Below are 21,427 nucleotides of genomic sequence, written 5' to 3' on the forward strand. Positions count from 1 at the left end.
TAAAAGAAAATGGCAAAATGGGTTGTCCCCAGAAAAGTAATAGACAGGAAATCTTCCAATGGGGACTGGGGATTACCCAAGATGTTCCCTTAATTTACAGGGATTTCCTCTCACTTCCTGTTTTGACTATGGGATAGGAAGTGAAGATGAATCTCCACAATGAGACAAAGATGACAAAAGAATACTTACATGAGTTATTACCCTACTTTATCCAAAAAAAAAAAAAAGTTTGCCTATAGATTTGCTTTATGCTTTCTCACCTTTTACTTTTAAAACGAGTATGATCAGGATGATAATAATCATGATAATCACAGAGATAATGATAATACTGATTGTGGAAATTGGTAATTCTTCCGGGGTCTTTTCAGTAGGACTCATTATAGTAGAATAGGTTCCCTCATTAGAAACACAGGAACTGTCCTGACAGTTGGCGTCTAACAAAATAAAATAAAATGACAATGTTAACTAACACAGAGGAAAATACATGTAACAAACCAGTGAGCCTAAATTAAAAGTTGTTAGAAAAGAACAATAAATATAATTGAAAAAACGAAACACGCAAAAGCCATCATAGCCATACAGAAACTGATATTAATAACATTACATTTAAAAAGGAGACTATAACGGTCAATTTTATTCCATTTTTGAAAGTGTATACATTTATAAAGTAATGTTTTATATCTGATTTTGTACTGCTTATGTAAAATATTTTACAAAAAAATAATTAACCACTTCAGCCCCGAAAGAATTTACGCCCTTCCAGATAAGGCCATTTTTTTGCAAAATGGCACTGCATCAGTTTAACTGACAATTACGCGGTCGTGTGACGTTGTACCCAAACAATGTTTACGTCCTTTTTTTGGTGGTATTTGATCACCTCTGCAGTTTTTTATTTGTGCTATAAACAGAAGAAGAGCGACAATTTTGAAAAAAAAACAAAAAAAACCCACAATATCTTTTACTTTTTACTATAATAAATATCCCACATTTAAAAAAAGAAAGTACATTTCCTCAGATTAGGCTGATATGTATTCTTTTACATATTTTTGGTAAAAAAAATTGCAATAAGACCGACAATTTTGACAAAATATATATATTTAATTTCTGCTATAAAACACATTCAGTAAAAAAATTCAAGAAATCAAATTTCTTCATAAATTTAGAACCAATGTGTATTCTGCTACATATGTTTCGTAAAAAAAAAAAAAAAAAATCCCAATAAACGTATATTGGTTTGCTTCAAAGGTTATAGCATCTACAAACTATGGGAAATATTTATGGAATTTTTATTTATTCATTTAGCTTTTTATTTTTACTAGCAATGGTGGCGATTAGCGAATTATTGTGGGGGCAACGACGTTGCGGCGGACAAATCAGACACTGAGTGACACTTTTTGGGGACCAGTGACACCAATATAGTGATCAGTGCTAAAAAATATGCACTGTCACTGTACTAATGACACTGTCAGGGAAGGGGTTTAACATCATGGGAGATCAAACTGTTAAATGTTTTCCCTGGTAGTGCTTTCTAAATGTAGGGGAGGGGCTTGTACTGTGGAAGACATAATGCAATGGGCTGTGCACACCTATGTTCTGTAGCCTGACACGACCGGACATTGACGGACTAGGCCTGCCGGTCTTCCCGACTGACTTTCGGCAGAGGTCCAATGGACTTTCTGAACAAACTAACTTGGCCACACAAGACCGGACAAAGTCCCTTTGAAAGTCCGTTCATTTTGAACATGATGACGTAAACAGGACTAAACAAGGAAGTTCAATAGCCAGTAGCCAATAGCTGCCCTTGTGTCGTATTTGGTCTGTTGGACTAGCACAAAGACGAACAGTTTAACCGATTTTTAGTCCATCGGATAGATTTGAAACATGTTCACGATTGGATTGTCCGACGGACTGATCCCGTCGGACCTAGTCTGCCGGAAAGTCCAGTCATGTGTACGCGGCATGACAATTTCCCTGCACCCATGTAATGGAGATGAACAGATATGGACATGTTTGTAGTCCATATCAGAAGAGCAGCCTAGGGTGACCACCATGGCTCCCTCCATAGATAAAGACCAGTGTGATAAATGAGGATCACCAGGTTAAAATAAAGGGGGAAAAAAACCTGAAACAAAGAAAAAAGAAAGGGAGCCCCGTAATGGTCCACCCCAAAGGGAGGGGTAATGGAGGGGCGGGCATGACTGGGTGCCTTGGAACCCAAGAAAATGGAGCGGGATAGGTAAGAAGTGAAAAGTTTGGAGGGGGGGGGCATATATAAAGGGGCGGAGCCAGAGCGGGACCAGTGCACGTGTGACAGGCATTGGAGGAGGCACCTTTTCCCACCCTTCCTCCCTACTGTGGGGGTTGTTTTGGAGTGTGGGGGGTATTTGTTGCTTGCTGGTGTTTTTGTTTGTTTTTTTCTTTCAGGGGAAGATGGATGGTCGTCACAATAGTGAAGCTGGCCCCTTTGGGGGGCTGCAGCATTATCTTTCTGGTGGTCTTTGACGGTGGCGGTAAACAGGGGTGGGGGTGATCTAAAAGGGGTGGGGGGCTCATTGGTAATAGGGGCCCCTCCAGTGTATTCCTGAATGGTGGATGGAATACTGGGATGTTTTCACTGCAGGAATTGGTTGTCTCTGAGTGGTCACAGCTAGAGGCCTGGTATGTTAAAGGTAACGCAGTGAGGTTGGTGTTTGAGTTAACGTGGGTCACCATCAGAGATCACCAGACTGGAGTTTGTAAAGTTGTTTAAAATGTTTTGATTATGGTTGTATATATATATTTATATATTTATATACATATCTTTGGAGTGAGTAAAATTTTGGTTGTGTTACTAAAGGCTGTTGTGGCCAGTTTACTCCAAAGAGAAGGTGTGGTCTCATTATTATAAGATTATAAGAGGGCTGGTAAGGGGTATTGGGTCAGGAAAAGGGACAATTGGGCTACACAGGTCATGTAGCCATCATATTAAGGACTGGTACACTGCAATATAGTGCCTTTTTTCTTTTTCGGTTTTAATGCACTTTAAGCTTTCATTTATACCAGATATCTAAAATAAAGAAATAAGAGGTCAGACATTTTTACACATTACCTTCAACGTTTAGTCTGGTTTCTCCTCCATACACAATTGAATCCTCATATTCGTTGTCACCATTACACAGCTTGAACACCACAAAGCAGTGAAAGGTTGTGTTGTCCTCAATCTTCACACCTTTAATATGGAGGTTTGCTGTCCCCATTATGGTTGTTCTTTCTATATACCTGGAATGAACCATTTCCCGGTAGGGGTGGTAGGCGTACGGTCCGGTTACATTCCCCACTCTCCAGTATACATTGACCCGCACAACATCTCTCTCTTTGTGACTGTTGGTTTGGGTGTAGGAGCAAGTCAGATTTACAGATTTTCCTTTTTGTACCATGATCTTAGAAGAACTCTTACTATTGATTAGTAGTTGGTCTAGAAAATGAGAACATAGCAAGATTTGACTTTAAAAAACATACCACATAACACTTCACACAAGTACTTTGATGTGCAATAAATTGTGACATTTGTAAAAAAAATGTTGCAAAGTGAGTTTGCGTTAAAAAATAATATAATATATAATATAAAATAATAAATATGATATAAATAATTTTTTTTGTACAATTTTTTTCTTAAGAAATTGGCATAGTGGTACGCCTGTCGGTCAAAAAAAGTTCCGGAACTTCTTTTAGAGGATAGGCATCCTGTGTTTTTTTTTTTTCACGAATTTACCGCGTTTCGTTGGGCGACAATCGTGGCAAAATTTCGCTGGGTGCCATTGGAAGTGACGGGGATCGCATCCCGCTAATTGCTGCAGGGTATTCTATGTGCAGAGCGCAGGGGTGTGCGCTAGGGGCAGAGCGCAGGGGTGTGCGCTAGGGGCAGAGTGCAGGGGTGTGCTATGTGCAGAGCGCAGGGGTGTGCGCTAGAGGCAGAGTGCAGTGAAGCACTATGTGCAGAGTGCAGGGGTGCCATAGGTGTAGTGTACAGGGTGCGCTAAGTGCAGAGTGCAGGGGTGCGCTAAGTGCAGAGTGCAGGGGTGCGCTAAGTGCAGAGTGCAGGGGAGCGCTAGGTGCAGAGTGAAGGGGTGCACTATGTGCAGAATGCAAGGCTCTTCTCCCCCCCACTGATTCCAGTACAAAGTTTGACCCCCCCCAAGTACAAGGCTCTCCTCCCACCCCCTCACCCCCCATTCCAGTCCAGAGCTCTCCTAACACCCCGCCCCCCCTTTCCAGTACAGAGCTCTACTCCCCTTCCCCCCCCAAGTACAAAGCTCTCCTCCCACCCCACCCCCGATTCCAGTATACAGTTTTCCGCAAACAAATCCTACCCACAGCATGTCCGATGTCCATGCAGGTTTCAGAAGCAGCTTCCCCTGTGCATATTCTCCGCTGCTTCCTCCTCTGCTCTCAATGAGATCGGTGTATATCCGAGGGATCTGAGCGGCCACCGGGGGAGGATATATCCGAGGGATCTGAGCGGCCCTGGGGGAGGAGCGCTGTCACTTGTAAATACCCAAGCAGCGCTTGTATATTTACAAGTGACAGCATGTGACCAGCACCGGAGGGGGTCGAACTCATACGGGCAGCATGGGGCCCCCCCAACAATGACAGGGCACTGGGCAGATGCCCCTTTTGCCCTGCATTAAAGACAGCCCTGGTACAGAGTGCAGGGTTCAGGGTGCGCTATGTACACAGTGCAGAGTTTAGGAGTACGCAGTGTACAGAGTGCAGGGTTCAGGGGTGTGCTATGTACAGAGTGCAGAGTTTAGGAGTATGCAGTGTAGAGTGCAATGTTAAGGGCTGCGCTATGTACAGAGTGTTCAGTGGTGCCCTATATACAGAGTGCAGGGTTCAGGGGTGTGCTATATACAGAGTCAGGGTTCAGGGGTATGCTATGTACAGAGTGCAGAGTTAAGGAGTGTGCTATATACAGAGTGCAGGGTTCAGGGGTGCACTATTTCCAGAATGCAACCCCCCCCCCCCCCCAAAAAGCTTCCTCACATCTCTACTCTTCCCTACTTGTCAGCCCAGCTCTAGTACCTCCCTGTTTAGGTGGCAATACTAGCCGTGTATTCGGCTCTAGTATCTTCCTGTGTAGGCAGTTCTACCACTCGTGTATTCGGCTCTAATAACTTCTTGTGTAGGGGTCTCTGACTCACCTTACAAGGAGATCATTCTCTCTCTCAGATTCTGTCCCCACCATGCCCTGTCGTGAGTGCAGAGATCGGTTCAATCCGGGAGCCACTGAGAGCAAAGCTGTCCCTTGTGAACACAGAAGGCTTCTGTGTTTACAAGTGACAGCAGGGAGCGGGAGTGGAGGGTGAGAGCGGGAGGTGGTGGATTGGAGTTCCACCATTTTCCAACTGCAAAACTGGGTGCAAGGGCCACATGACAGGGCTCAGTGGGCTGGATTCAGCCCGCGGGCCTTGTATTTGACATATGTGTTCTAAACCCACCAGATTGAATAAATAAATAAGACTGGAATTTGACTTTACCAGCACTTGGACAACTTTAGTTAGGGGTTTTGCTTTTTAACCCATTTTACCTGGTCTTTTTTTAAATAATTTTTAACTTCCAATTTTTGAACCTATTTAATTCTGTTTTTGCTTTTTCACCTCAATCCTCAGCCGTTCTAAAAATTTAAAAAAATGCAGTAATTGGGCTTTAAAATTCACAATAAGTCCTGGTCAGTTTTCTGTAACTAACCTTATATTAGTGATGGGCAATTCCCCAAGTTGTTACTTTTTCTTCCTCTTGGCTTGGACATGTATGGTATGTTCTGTATAGTGTAGACTTGGTATATAGTATCAGGGCAGCCATCATAAATTTTGGGGCCCCTTACACAGATTTAGGGCCTGATCACCAACATTCCCCAGGTCCTGCCCACTGGCTGTCCCACCGAGTCCCCATCCACGCCCAGAATCATCCATCCCTCTCCACAATGTATCCCCATCCACACCTAGAATCCTGGAGAGGGATGGATGATTCTGGGAGTGGATGAGGACGCATTGTGGAGAGGGATGGATGATTCTGGGCATGGATGTAGTATGCATTATGGAGATGGATGGATGGTGCTGGGCATGGACGGAGATGCATTGTGGAGACTGGAGGGATGGATGGTGCTGGGCATGGGTGGGGATGCATTGTGGAGAGGGTTGGATGGTGCTGATTGTGGATGGGGATGCATTGTGGAGAGGGATGAATGGTGCTGGGCATGGGTGGGGATGCATTGTAGAGAGGGATGGATGGTGATGCATTGTGGAGACTGGAGGGATGGATGGTGATGCATTGTGGAGAGGGATGGACGATGCTGGGCGTGGGTGGGGATACATTGTGGAGAGGGATGTATGGTGCTGGGTGTGGGTGGGGATGCTTTGTAGAGAGGGATGGATGGTGCTGGGTGTGGGTGGGGATGCATTGTGGAGAGGGATGGATGGTGCTGGGTGTGGATGGGGATGCATTGTGGAGAGTCATGGATGGGGCTGGGCGTGGATGGTGATGCATTGTGGAGAGGGATGGATGGTGCTGGGCGTGGATGGGGATGCATTATGGAGAGGGATGGATGGTGCTGGGCGTGGATGGGGATGCATTATGGAGAAGGATGGATGGTGCTGAGCGTGGATGGGGATGCATTATGGATGGATGCATGGATGGGGATATGTTGTGGATACTGGAGGGATGGATGGTGCTTGGCGTGGATGGGGATAGATTGTGGAGACTGGGGGGATGGATGTGCTGGGCGTGGATGGATGGTGCTGGGCGTGGATGGGGATGCATTATGGAGAAGGATGGATGGTGCTGGGCGTGGATGGGGATGCATTATGGATGGATGCATGGATGGGGATATGTTGTGGATACTGGAGGGATGGATGGTGCTTGGCGTGGATGGGGATAGATTGTGGAGACTGGGGGGATGGATGTGCTGGGCGTGGATGGGGATGGATTGTGGAGACTGGGGGGGGGGGGATGGTGCTGGGTGTGGATGGGGATAGATTGTGGAGACTGGGGGATGGATGTGCTGGGCGTAGATGGGGATGGATTGTGGAGACTGGGGGGGTGGATGGTGCTGGGCTTGGATGGGGATACATTGTGGAGAGGGATGGATGGTGCTGGGCATGGATGGGGATATATTGTGGATACTGGAGGGATGGATGGTGCTGAGCATGGATGGGGATGGATTGTGGAGACTGGAGGGATGGATGGTGCTTAGCGTGGATGGGGATGGATTGTGGAGACTGGGGGGGGGTGGATGTGCTGGGTGTGTATGGGGATGGATTGTGGAGACTGGGGGGGGGGGGGGGTGGATGGTGCTGGGCGTGGATGCGGATACATTGTGGAAAGGGATGGATGGTGCTGGGCATGGGTGGGGATACATTGGAGAATGGAGGGATGGATGGTGCTGGGTGGGGATGAGGAGGATGGAGTTGCATTGTGGAAAATGGATAAGGATGACTCTGGATGGGGATGAGTTACATAATGAAGAGGCTCTCCATAATGTAACTCTAATCCCCACCCAGAGTCATCCTCATCCATTTTCCACAACGCAACTCCATCATGCCACTGAAACTAGCTTGGCAGCCTCGGCCCTCAGGTGCCCCATCCAAGGAGATGGATATTGAATAAATTAGAAATCTACAGGCAGCACATGGGGCTCAGCAGCACACACTAAATTTTTGTGACTTACCCTCCAGGCTGCTTTCTAGTATCTATCTGCATGCACCTGATAGGGCTGGGTGCATACAGATAGATGCTGACGCGCTGACCACATCCCCTGCCCGTGTCCCGGCCAATCACATTGTAAACAAACCTAGCAGCAGCCAGCAGGTCCTGCCACAGCAGGGAAATAAGAGGAGCAAGTGCTGGCCGCGATCTTTTGCTTGGGGGGTTGCTAATCAGTAAGGTGGCGGCCGCCGGAGGCTCAGGCTTGGTGTAATAATTCTCTCCAGCAGTGGAAGGGGGCGGGAGAACTGCTAATGAAAGTGAAAGGAGGCTCTACAGCGGTCGGGCGCCGCCTAGGCTAGGGGCAGCACAGGTGATAGATAAATTTCACGTGCTGCTGTAGGTGGAGCGGGCCTCGGCCAGACGGGCCCCTTATTTGAGTACTACCTGTACCCCCCTGATGGCGGCACTGTACAGTATGAATGAGCCCAGATGTGACTATCAACCTTTCATCGTCTATAAATGAATCTGTACAGTTGTATGTGATTGGGCAACTTGAACATTGAGTTCCATTAATACTTCAAGGGTCTTTTTGCCCCATCTATTTATACGAGTTCAAAATGTGGAGAACGATGGCCATACACCTAAATCCGATTTTTTTAATGTAGAAACTGACCTTGTTGTGCTCTTACCTGCAACAAGAAGTATTGTGATTTGTTTGCTTAAAATTCCTGTTGTAGCAGCAACGTCACAGCAATAACCCCTCTGATCCTGCTTGTTGGCTTTTCGTATGTGCAGTGAGACACCTTGAGGGTAATTGACCAGTGAGTGTCGTTTATTTTCAGGTGGATTTTCCGATGTATCAACTTTTGCATTAGTGCTGCAAATTTTAAAATTGCTTTTTACATAATACCAGGTGACTTCCCGCACAGAATCTATGATTTCCTTAGGGTAGTGACAGGGGATTTTGATATCTTCACCTGATACAGCAATCAATTCATCCAACTGAGTGGCAGCTTTCTGATCTAGATAATGACAATAAGATATTATTTATATATACACTGTATATGACCACTGACAGGTAAAGTGAAAACCATTGATTATTTTGTTACAATGGCATCTGAAAGAGGGTGGCATATATTAGGCAGCAAGCAAACATGTTGTCCCTGAAGGTTATGTGTTGAAAGTAGAAAAAAAATGAGTAGAGATCGACCGATATAATCGGCCACTTTTTGGCATTTTTAAATTAATCGGCATCGGCTAATTGTGCTGCAAATTAGGGTGATTAAAATTTCAGAGTGACTTGCAAATGACTTCTGTAATAGAAGTCAATGCAAGTCACCCAAGGTCTTCCCATGGAGTGACTTGTCTCTCCTATCTGGGCAGCCTTCCAAGTCTGAGAACATCACTGATAAAAGAAGCAAAGCAATACATTGTTTCTACGTATCAAAGGACTGTGTGTAGGAGATCTCAGTTTAACCATTTAAAGATTAAATCTAGAGGTCTCTAGTGATATAAAGATCTACAGCAGAGATCTGCAATTAGTGGACCTCCAGTTGTTGCAAAACTACAAGTCCCATCATACCTCTGCCTTCGGGTGTCATGCTTGTGGCTGTCAGAGTCTTGCTGTGGCTCATGGGACTTGTAGTTCTGCAACAGCTGGAGGTCCACTAATTGCATATCCCTGATCTACAGTATATCGAGGAACCAGGACCTTCTTCCCCGTGCTGGTGACCCCTCTAGTGATATACAAATCTATATAGGGACCTCCTTCCTCCTGTTGGTGATGCCTCCAATGATATCTAAAGATCTAGATAGAAAAAAAAATAATCAAGAGCTCCTTCCTCCTGCTGGTGATGTCTCTAGTGATATTAAGATCCACAGTATACCAAAGAATCAGGACCTCCTTCCTCATGCTGGTAACCCCTCTAGTAATATAAAAATCTATATATGGACCTCCTTAGTACTTCTAGTGATAACTAAAGATCAACATAGAGAAATCATGGCTTCCTTCCTCCTGCAGGGTATTCCTCCAGTCATAACTAAAGATCTATAAAGAGGATTCAGAACCTTCCTTCCTCCTCTTGGTGATCCCTCTAGTGTTAACTGAAGATCTAAATAAGGGAATCAGGTCCTCATTCTTCCTCCTAGTGATGCCTCCCATGATATCTAAAGATCTATATAGGGAAATCAGGACCTCCTGCTAGTGACACGTCATAGAATATCATTTACTTTCACCACTGTCTGGCCATACGATTTGCTCATTTTGCAATTATTTGAAATAAGTACCCCCAAAATCTTTCCTCTGTAGTATACTTTACCCCCAATATTTTTCTCCAACAGAGGATTATTTTTGCGTCAGTGCATTAGTTTGCATTCGGAAACATTGAACTGCAGTTTCCATTATGTTGAATGACTTCTCACCAATGCCAAATCATGTTCCATGTTACAGATAGGGATGGGCCGAACAGACCCCTGTTCGGTTCGCACCAGAACTTTCGAACAGCGCAAAAGTTTGGACCCGAATAACAAACGCCATCTTCGAAAATCAAAAGTGCCCATTTTGAAGGTGTATATGCAAGTAATTGGGCATACAATGGTTATAGGGGTCCGGGTCCTGCGGTGGGGGACATGTATCAATAAAAGAAAAGTTTGTGAAAAACATAATTTTTAAATAAACAGTGATTTTTTTTGATTTTTGAAGAGAAAGCATAAAAATGAAAAAATCCTTCCAATAAAGTGCCTGGGGGTGGGGTCCTCTTAACCACTTGAGGACCGCCGTATTGCCATTGTACGTCAGCACAATGGCACAGGCAGGCATAATCACGTACATCAACGTGATTGCCTTCCAGCGGGTGGGGGGTCCGATCGGACCCCGTCCCGCTGGTTACGGCGGTCCGATTCGGTCCAGGAGCGCTCCGTGATGAGGGCATGGCCGTTGGTTTTCGGCCACCCCCTCTGGATCGCTCCTGGCCAATGAGAAGCTTCCTCCCCTGTGTATTGTTTACACAGGAAGGAGGAAGTGATGTCATTCTCCTCGGGGCGGTCTTTTTGACCGGACTACGCGGAGAACAGTAAAAGTAAGTGTGCACCAACACTACACTGACATGTAGGTACACACAGGCACACAAACCCCCCCCGATCCCCCCCCGACCTTGGTTTTCGGGGTCCCGTACGTGGCTAGGCTCCCAAAAAGTCCCCCACATGTGGTATCCCCGTACTCGGGAGAAGCAGCAGAATTTATTTTGGGGTGTAATTTGACTTCTGCACATAGCATGTGTGAGCAATATATCATTTAGTGACAACTTTGTGCAAAAAAAAAAAAAAGTTTGTAATATTCCCGCAACTTTTGGCAAAATATAAAATATTCCATGGACTCAACATGCCTCTCAGTAAATAGCTTGGGGTGTCTACTTTCCAAAATGGGGTCATTTGGGGGGGGGTTTGTGCTATTTTGGCATTTTATGGCCTTCGAAACTGTGATAGGTAGTGAGGAGTTAAATCAAAAATTTGCACCCTTAGAAATCCTGAAGGTGGTGATTGGTTTTCGGGGTGCCGTGCGCGACTAGACTCCCAAAAAGTCCCACACATGTAGTATCCCCGTGCTCGGGAGAAGCAGCAGAATGTATTTTGGGGTGTCATTTCACATATGCCCATAGCATGTGTGAGCAATATATCATTTAGTGACAACTTGGTGCAAAAAAAAAAAAGTTTGTAATATTCCCGCAACTTGTGGCAAAATATAAAATATTCCATGGACTCAACATGCCTCTCAGTAAATAGCTTGGGGTGTCTACTTTCCAAAATGGGGTCATTTTGGGGGGTTTTGTGCTATTTTGGCATTTTATGGCCTTCGAAACTGTGATAGGTAGTGAGGAGTTAAATCAAAAATTTGCACCCTTAGAAATCCTGAAGGTGGTGATTGGTTTTCGGGGTGCCCTGCGCGACTAGACTCCCAAAAAGTCCCACACACGTGGTATCGCCATACTCGGGAGAAGTAGCGGAATATATTTTGGGGTGCAATTCCACATATAACCATGGCATGTGTGAGCAATATATCATTTAGTGACAACTTTTTGTAAAAAAAATTTTTTTTTTTTTTTTTTGTCATTATTCAATCCCTTAGGACAAAAAAAATAAATATTCAATGGGCTCAACATACCCATCAGCAATTTCCTTGGGGTGTCTACTTTCCAAAATGGGGTCATTTGGGTGGGATTTGTACTGCCCTGCCATTTTAGCACCTCAAGAAATGAGATCGGCAGTCATAAATTAAAAGCTGTGTAAATTCCAGAAAATGTACTCTAGTTTGTAGACGCTATAACTTTTGCGCAAACCAAAAAATATACGCTTATTGACATTTTTTTTACTAAAGACATGTGGCTAAATAAATTTTGCCCTCAATGTATGACTAAAATTTAGTTTATTCGATTTTTCTTATAACAAAAAGAAGAAAATATCTTTTTTTTTCAAAATTTTCGCTCTTTTTCCATTTATATCGCAAAAAAAAAAAATCGCAGAGGCAATCAAATACCATCAAAAGAAAGCTCTATTTGTGGGAAGAAAAGGACGCAAATTTCGTTTGGGTGCAATATTGCATGACCGCGCAATTACCAGTTAAAGCAGCGCAGTGCGAAATTGCAAAAAGACCTCTGGTCCTTAAGGTGTTTATTGGTCCGGAGCTGAAGTGGTTAATCTACCTGTAAAGTGACAGATCTGTACCATGTCTAGAATCTGCAGCAGCAATAATTGCATTTATAAAGCCCAAAAAAATAAAATTTTCCTGCAAGCTGCCTTTATTTTACTCAGCAACAGCTGGGGAGCCAGTGTGTATGATGAGGCCACAATGTAGTGCACTGGGAACAAGATTCGAGATTTTTTTGGATACACATTCTGGTGTCACTTTGACTCTGGATAGAAGTAACGGATGCGTAAAAATTGTTCTTTGGGTGTCGGTGGCGCCTTCCCACCGTAACCCTATAGGAGGTACTCTTGATGAAAGCAAGAATTGGCCTTGCTGTAAAAACTTGCAATGATATGCACCTACATAGTTGGTGAGGTTGAAAAAAGACACAAGTCCAATAAAGTCCAACCTATGTGTGTGTGATTATATGTCAGTATTACATTGTATATCCCTTTATGTTGCAGTCATTCAGGTGCTTATCTAATAGTTTCTTGAAACTATCAATGCCCCCGCTGAGACCACCGCCTGTGGAAGGGAATTGCACATACTTGCCGCTCTTACAGTAAAGAACCCTCAACGTAGTTTAACAAGACTCGTGGCCACTCATTAAAATTAGAAGAAAAGAGGTTTAACATTAAACGCCCTTCTGCGAACGTTTTATGCCTATTGGGGGGTCACCAGTAGGGATGAGCTTCGTGTTCAAGTCGAACATACGTTCGACTCGAACATCGGCTGTTCGCCCGTTCGGCGAATACCGAACGTTATGGGCCATTCGCGCCAAATTCGTGTGGCGTTCACGGCCCACAATGCACTGCGCCATCGCAGTGCATTGCTGGCTCATGATTGGCCAAGCATGCACTGTGACCCCGCATGCTTGGCCAATCACAGCGCCGGCAGCGAGGAGAGCCATGATTGGCCACAAGCAGGATGCCTGTGGCCAATCATAACTCAGGCTGTGTAGTACACGCCCCACACTATATAAGGCCGCCAGCGCGGCGGCCTTGTGTAGTGTGTTGGCGTCTGTAGGAGTTAGTGGGTGTTTTGTGTACCTTCAACACAATATACACCGTTAGTTTTTGCATTCTTGCTCTTCTGTAGTGGTTGTTGTCTGCATGCCCTGACTGCAGTATACACCATTATATCCACCTATATAGCTAGCTATACTGCTCTTTTTTAATAGAGCTTGCAGTCAGTTGTAGGAGATTGTGCGTGCTGTCTGCATGCCCTGACCGCAGTATACACCGTTATATCCACCTACATAGCTAGCTATCTTGCTCTTTTTAAATAGAGCTTGCGGTCAGTTGTAGGAGATTGTGCGTGCTGTCTGCTTGCCCTGACTGCAGTATACACCGTTATATCCACCTATATAGCTAGCTATATTGCTCTTTTTTAATAGAGCTTGCAGTCAGTTGTAGGAGATTGTGCGTGCTGTCTGCGTGCCCTGACCGTAGTGTACACCGTTATATCCACCTATATAGCTAGCTATATTGCTCTTTTCTAATAGAGCTTGCAGTCAGTTGTAGGCAGGGCCGGTGCTACCACTAGGCAAACTAGGCAGCCGCCTAGGGCGCACTTCTGCCTGGGGCGCCAGGCCACTGGTGTTCCTACTCTCTTCTCTCTGCAGCAAACAACTAAGTCTCAGCATCAGCAAGCACCCGCCTTCGCACATAGTGTCAGAGGTGCAGCGGAGGAATGTGTCTGTGGCCCGACTCCCGAATGATTGAAAGCAAGCAAACATTCATTGATGGGCGCTGGTGGGCTGCATTGATGAGCATTGGTAGGCTGCAGTGATGGGCGTTGGTAGGCTGCATTGTTGTGCATTGGTTGGCTGCATTGATGGGTGCTGGTCGGCTTCATTGATGGGCGCTGGTGAGGCTGCATTGATGGGCGCTGGTGAGGCTGCATTGATGGGCGCTGGTGATGCTGCATTGATGGGTGCTGGTGAGGCTTCATTTGATGGGCGCTGGTGAGGCTTCATTTGATGGGCGCTGGTGAGGCTTCATTTGATGGGCGCTGGTGAGGCTTCATTTGATGGGCACTGGTGAGGCTTGATTTGATGGGCACTGGTGAGGCTTCATTTGATGGGCACTTCAATAAAAAGGTGGGGAATACATGGGCAGGGGAAAGTCGTGGGGTCAGGGGTGGGGCCAGGGGGAGGGGCAGCAAAATGAGGTTTGGCCTAGGGTGTCAAAAATCCTTGCACCAGCCCTGGTTGTAGGAGATTGTGAGTGCTGTCTGCGTGCCCTGACCACAGTATACACCATTATATCTACCTATATAGCTAGCTATATTGCTCTTTTTTAATAGAGCTTGCAGTCAGTTGTAGGAGATTGTGCGTGCTGTCTGCGTGCCCTGACCACAGTATACACCATTATATCCACCTATATAGCTAGCTATATTGCTCTTTTTTAATAGAGCTTGTGTCAGGTCACCTAGAGCCCAGGTGACAGATACACACCGTAGGGTTTAGGAGTGCACCGTAAGGTTGTGGACCCTAAGGCTGACTGCTGCAGACGGGGGACAGATCCCACTGCGGTTAGAGCGTAAGATTCCCTGGGTGCAGAGTCTAAGAGCCAGCAGGTGTTCACCAGAGCCTCGAGTGGTGAGGATGGACTTGGCTGCAACTGGCTCCAGGTCACGACCCCCAGGGTCCCCCAGCTCACACCCACAGTAGGTAACAGGAGGATAGGGATGGTGAGGGACAAAGCCAAGGTCGGGGCCACAAGCAGACAAGAATAGTCGGGTACATGCCAAAAGGTCAGGATCACAGGCAAACAGGGATAGTCAAGACACACCAAAGTCGGTAACAGAAAACAGTAGCAGAGCACACGGCAGGAAACAGGAAGCTAACACACAAAGGTTGATCAGCAGGATAGGCTAGCAGTGCACAGGTTAATATAGAGTGTCTGATAGGAGCTAGGGTGGAGCCATGCCAGAGGATGGATTATAAAAGCAGTCAGGTGAGGCTCGGCTGGTCTCTAGAAATGAACACATGCAGACAGGTAAGCAGACGAACTCTATTGCATAACCATGACAGCTTGCAGTCAGTTGTAGGAGATTGTGTGTGCTGTCTGCGTGCCCTGACCGCAGTATACACCGTTATATCCACCTATATAGCTAGCTATCTTGCTCTTTTTAAATAGAGCTTGCAGTCAGTTGTAGGAGATTGTGCGTGCTGTCTGCGTGCCCTGACCGCAGTATACACCGTTATATCCACCTACATAGCTAGCTATCTTGCTCTTTTTAAATAGAGCTTGCAGTCAGTTGTAGGAGATTGTGCGTGCTGTCTGCGTGCCCTGACCGCAGTATACACCGTTATATCCACCTATATAGCTAGCTATATTGCTCTTTTTTAATAGAGCTTGCAGTCAGTTGTAGGAGATTGTACGTGCTGTCTGCATGCCCTGACCGCAGTATACACCCTTATATCCTTCTATATAGCTAGCTATATTGCTCTTTTTAAACAGAGCTTGCAGTCAGTTGTAGGAGATTGTGCATGCTGTCTGCGTGCCCTGACCGCAGTATACACCGTTATATCCACCTATATAGCTCTTCTCTAATTGAGCCATCTGCCATCTGCAGGAGTTAGTGGGTGTTGTGTGTGCCCCCAGCACAATACACACTACCCAATTGCTGGTTTTCCCATCTCTCTTCACGCCATTACCATGTCTGGAAGGCCAACAAGGAGAGGCAGACAGGCGCCAGCCGATAAAAGAGGGCAAGCAGGCTCTGTGTCTAGAGACAAGAGTGCTGGTTGTGGACGTGGTGCATCGTCATCATCAGCACGTGGCCATGGGACACGCTTGTCCTTCTTTTCGGCAGCTGGACGTGTTGAGCCGCAACATGCCGAAGACTTGGTAGAGTGGATGACCAAGCCCTCTTCATCCTCCTCATCCTCTCTCACCCAGGCTCAGGGTACTAGCAAAGCAGCTGCCAACGCATCGTCTTCCCTCCTCTCAATGTCATCATCAGTGACTCCTTCCCTAGACCCACCACGTCCTCCTGAGGAGTCTCCTGAACTCTTTGAGCACAGTGTTGGGTACATGCTCCAGGAGGATGCCCAGTGTTTTGTAGGCTCTGATGATGATACTCAGCTAGAGGAAGGCAGTAGCGTGAGCGCAGAGAGAAGGGATGCTCAAGAAGGACAGCAATCTGGCAGTCATGTTCCACAAGCTGCAGGTTTTGCTCCAGCGATGAAGAGGGAGGGGATGATGAGGGCACTGACTCCACGTGGGTGTCTGGTAGGAGAGAGGAGGAGGAGGAGGCACATGTCCAACGAGGCAGGATGCCCACCGGGGGCCAGCTTAGGGGCAGCACACCGACTGAATCACACCGCAGAGCTCCGCCTGTGCAGGGCGCTGCCTCTGCGCATTATTCTAAAAGTTCTTTGGTGTGGGCCTTTTTTTGAGACGAGTAGAGTATATGGGAGAGGTTGCAGTGTCGTGGAGATCTGTTAGAGGAGATCTGTCTCCCCTTCCTCCCTCAGGTTAGGGGGCCTATAGCATACTCCCAGCATTTCCCCCTTAGCTTCATCCCTTTGGATCTCTACCCATAAGGATTCCACCTCCTCCCTAGCTCCCTTAGCGATGTCATCTCTCACATTCACTTGTACATTATTCTTAATATATAGGCATACCCCTCCCCCTCCCCCTAACCTCTCTATCCTTGCAATAAAGGGTATACCTTTGAATGCTTGCCAGCCAATCATGAGAGCTGTTGAACCAGGTCTTTGAAATGACCACAAATCCTCCTTGTACAGCAGTATCTCTAGTTCACCCATCTTGTCCGCCAGGCTCCTCCTGGCATTGGTGAACATGCCACGTAGTTTAGACCAGTCGCATAGTATCCTCTTATTGGGTGTTTCTAGATTGAAAATAGGACTTGCTACTATACTTACCTTGGGTTTATATGCTTTGGTCAACCTACCACTAATGCCCCCAATACTACCCTCTGGAATATGTTCCATACTGACTATCTCTACCTCTGGTCCCCCCCCCCCCCCCCATCGCCTAGTTTAAAAACCCCTCTAACTTTTTGGCCATCTGCATTCCCAGCTTATCTACACCCTCATTTTAGGTGCAGTCCGTCCCTTCTATAGTACCGGTTATTGTCTGAGAAGTCAGCCCAGTCCTCCAGGAACCCAAACCCCTCCTTAATACACCAGCTCCTCAGCCACTTGTTTACTTCCCTAATCTCCCTCTGCCTTTCTGGTGCAGAGGGAGATTAGGTGCAGGTCAAACAGGTGCAGAAAAATTGGTCTTTGGGTGCCAGTGGCACCTTTTCACCATAACCCTATAGAGCAGGGATATGCAATTAGGGGACCTCCAGCTGTTGCAAAACTACAAGTTCCATCATGCTTCTGCCTCTGGGTGTAATACTTGTGGCCCTCATGGGACTTGTAGTTCTGCAACAGCTGGAGGTCCGCAAATTGCATATCCCTGCTATAGAGGTACTCTTGAAGAAAGCAAGTATCGGCCTTGCTGTAAAAAATTGCAATGCTATGTACCTGTCAAACAGGTGCTGAAAAATTGGTCTTTTTTGGGTGTTAATTGTGCACATGAAACCTATAGCAAAAACATTCTTCCAGATAAAATGATTGAACACCCTCAAATCTAGGCAGCCTCGAAGTCCTGCAGAGATTCCACATCCCAAAAAGACTTCATCAGTGACATCAGCATCAGGGGCTTCATAGCTGATAATCCAGGACTGATTCCTTTTCATAAAAGTCAAACGGTCCACGAAGTCTGTGGACAGATGCGTTCTATGATTATTAATGAAACCTCCTGAAACAATGAATGCCCATTCTGAAAGCACGCTGGATGCGGGGCAGCCCTACAACTCAATAGCATACTGGGCAAGTTCTGGCCAGTGGTCTATTCTCATGACCCAGCAAGTCAGTGGATCATCAGCTGGAAAGCTCTCCATCTCTGTTTTGGCCCTGAGGTAACCGTCCACCATGTGATGCAGACGCTGCCAATGGGATGTGGAAGTTGACAGCCCTGGGAGGTGAGGACTAAAGAAATTCCGAAATGCGTCACTTAGGCAGACACTTTCTCCAACGCTCCTCTCTTGACCAACATAAGACTCAAAACTACGCACTCTGCACTTTCTGTGGGGACAGGATGAGTTCTTTGACCTTCCCCTTATAACGGTGGTGTCAGGGCTGGCTTAGCCCTTCCTCCTCTGGGCTGGCCGCTCAGCTGTTGGCTAATTGCCAGCTCTCTTCTCTTTCCACAGTTACCAGCTGTTCCCGATGATGCTCGTCTGACCTGCCTATTTAAAGCCTTCCTGCTCACTTTTTCATTTGCCTTTGCGTTGGTCACATCACAGGGAACCATCTCCTGCTGTTTGTTTCAAGACTGGCTTGCTGACATCCCACTGGCTTCTTATGCTGCTTGCAGTTGCTCTCCTTCGATCCCTGACTTCCGGCCTGGCTGATTACCCGATCTGGTTAATGAACTTTGGACTGGCTGACTACCCGATCTAGCTACAGGACTTTGGCTATGCTTGACTATGCTTTTTTCTATTTACCTTTTTATTTTTATTAATAAACAAGTGTGATTTGATTGTACTTCTATCTCAGTCTGTTTTATGGTTTCTGACAGGTGGTCAAGGAGGGTTGCCAACCAGTAATCATCCTTCTCCTTTATGCCACGTATTCTTGGGTCCTTAAGCAGGCATTGAAGCATGAGGTTGCCCATGTGCCTCAAATTTTCAGAGGCTTGAGAAGCAGACTCCTGGGGGTCACTCAGGATGACAGCATCTGGAACTTCCTCCTTCCAGCCACGTACTACTCCCAAGGGTCCTGGGGTTGGAAAGCCATCGCTTACAGATTGATGCATGTCTTCCTTTTATTCAAAGCCTTTGAAAGTGCCAGAATCCTCCTCCTCATCCTTCTCCCCTCTCTCCTCATGTGTGTTCTGTGACATAGGAATGATGGTGTCTATATAAAGTGGGCCTTGAGAGGAAAGGAAGTCCTCCTCTTCCTCCTGCTGCTCAGCCTCCAGTGCCCTGTCCATAATGCTACGCAGAGTCTGCTCAAGCAGGAACACAGCAGGGATTGTGTCATTGATGCATGCACTGTCACTGCTCACCATCCTTGTGGCCAACTCAAATGGTGACAATACAGTGCATGCATCCTCAAAGATCAGCCATTGGCGTGGGGCAAAAAAGCAGAGGCGGCCTGAGCCTGTCATCATGCTGTATTGGCACAGGTATTCGTTGACGGCCCTCTGCTGCATGTATAGCTGCTGCAGTATTCCCAAAGTTGAGTTCCACCTGGTGGCCATGTCACAAATCAGGCGATTTATGGACTGGTGAAATTCCTGTTGAATTTCAGCCAACCAAGCACTGGCTGTGTATGACCGCCTGAAATGGCTACAGACTCTTCTGGCCTGCTTTAGTACATCTTTCAACCCTGGGTACTTAAGAAACATTTCACTACCAAATTGAAGACATGTGCTAGGCAACTTTCCCTGTCTAAGGGCGGACAGGAGGTTTGAGCCATTATCAGACACCACCATTCCTGGCTCCAGCTGGCATGGTGTGAACCACCTCTGGGAATCTCCCTGCAGAGCTGCAAGAATCTCTGCTCCGGTGTGGTTCTTGTCCCCTAAACAAACCAGCTGAAGCACTGTATGGCACCTTTTAGCCTGACTCTGGGAATAGCCCTTTGAACATTAGGGGGTACCTGATTTTCATAGGACAATTCTGCAGAGGAGAGAATGTAGTTGGCGGAGGAGGGGTAGAGCTCACAGGTCTGGCATCATCACCACCAGCTGTATGGAGATGTGGGGGCACAACAAGCTGCAACACGGAGCCCTGTCCTGCATCCTTTAGAGTTGCAAGCAGCCTTACCCAGTGTGCTGTGAACGAAAAATATTGTCCCTGCCCATGCTTGCTGGACCATGTGTACGATTTTACGGCTGGCTGCCTTGCCCAACGATGCCAGAATATTCTCTTCCACATGATGGTAGAGAGATGTAACGGCCTTACGTGAAAAGTAGTAGCGACTGGGAACCTGCCAGTGTGGTACTGCACATTGTGCAAATTCGCGGAAGGGGGCAGAATCCACCAGGCTAAAAGGCAGAAGTTGGAGATCCAACAGCTTTGACAAGCTTGCATTCAGACGCTAGGCATGTAGGTGGCAGGCATGGGCATAACATAAGGGGTTGCAGGGGTCACAATTGCAACCCCGCCCCTAGCGCCAGGGGGCCCCTCAACCTCCCTGTCATATTATCATATCCTCCACAAAATCCAGCTTCAATCTGCCCTAGGGCCCTACAGCCACACTTCAGTACTGGGCTTCTACTTTGTCTTCCACAGTCCACACACCTCTGTTCCCATTGGCTGGGCAAAAGCTGTGAGCCATTTCCTGAATGGAGTGGAGCACGAAGTGAGAACAGCCCAGGATGGGGAAGTGTCTGTGCTGTGTGCTGGCAGCTCAGCGAGGCAAGAAGTGGAGAGTGCCATCCTGTAGCCACGATGGGACCAATGTCACTAGTGAGGTATGACACTGCTCAATGTCTCCTAGTCACCAGCTGGGATTCTCTGTACCCCTCACCTGGGGATGTCTACTTACCCCACTTCCCTGACAACTGGCGTAAAGACACAAACCTCTGGGAGGTGACCTTCCACCGACACCTGCCAACACTGACAGAGAAACCTTCACAAACTGCTAAAACAAATCCCTTAACAGCTCCTTGGGGGGCCCCTGAAGGGCTGCAGGCTCCAGCTTTTGTGCCCCCCCCCGAAGCCTCTTGACCACCCCCTTCACCCCACCCTACATGCTATGCCTGGCTGCTAAGCTCCTTTCCCATTACAGCACTCTATACTGCTCCTCTTCCGCAGGGCTGAAATCACATCCCTTTACAACACAGCCAGTTAGCCATGATCTGCACAGGGTGTTTCTGCCTGCTGCAGCTACACTGCGGTTCCGACCAGAGAATTTAACAGGTCAGAAGGGAAACATAAAAGCCAGATACAGCCTGTGAAGACTGACAGACTGTGTGTAAAGGAATGTGATTTCAGCCCTGTGTAGTGTGGGTGGGGGGTGGGGAGCTG

The 21,427-nt window shown here is 46.8% G+C and overlaps 1 protein-coding gene across 1 annotated transcript in view; it reads right to left on the reverse strand.

Moving 5' to 3' along the window:
• Positions 1-21,427, reverse strand: part of LOC143961370 (uncharacterized) — a 58,105-nt gene that overhangs the window by 24,521 nt on the left and 12,157 nt on the right. The window contains exons 2-4 of the mRNA XM_077470635.1: positions 8,373-8,705; positions 3,089-3,454; positions 261-434 (exon numbers count right to left, since the gene is read on the reverse strand). Of these exons, the coding sequence (XP_077326761.1) occupies positions 261-434; positions 3,089-3,454; positions 8,373-8,705 (873 nt within the window). The remainder of the gene's footprint in view (positions 1-260; positions 435-3,088; positions 3,455-8,372; positions 8,706-21,427) is intronic.

This window comes from Lithobates pipiens, unplaced genomic scaffold, assembly GCF_037356315.1.
Source record: "Lithobates pipiens isolate NorthernLeopardFrog02 unplaced genomic scaffold, aLitPip1_a1.2 Scaffold_8, whole genome shotgun sequence".
Taxonomy (NCBI): domain Eukaryota; kingdom Metazoa; phylum Chordata; class Amphibia; order Anura; family Ranidae; genus Lithobates; species Lithobates pipiens.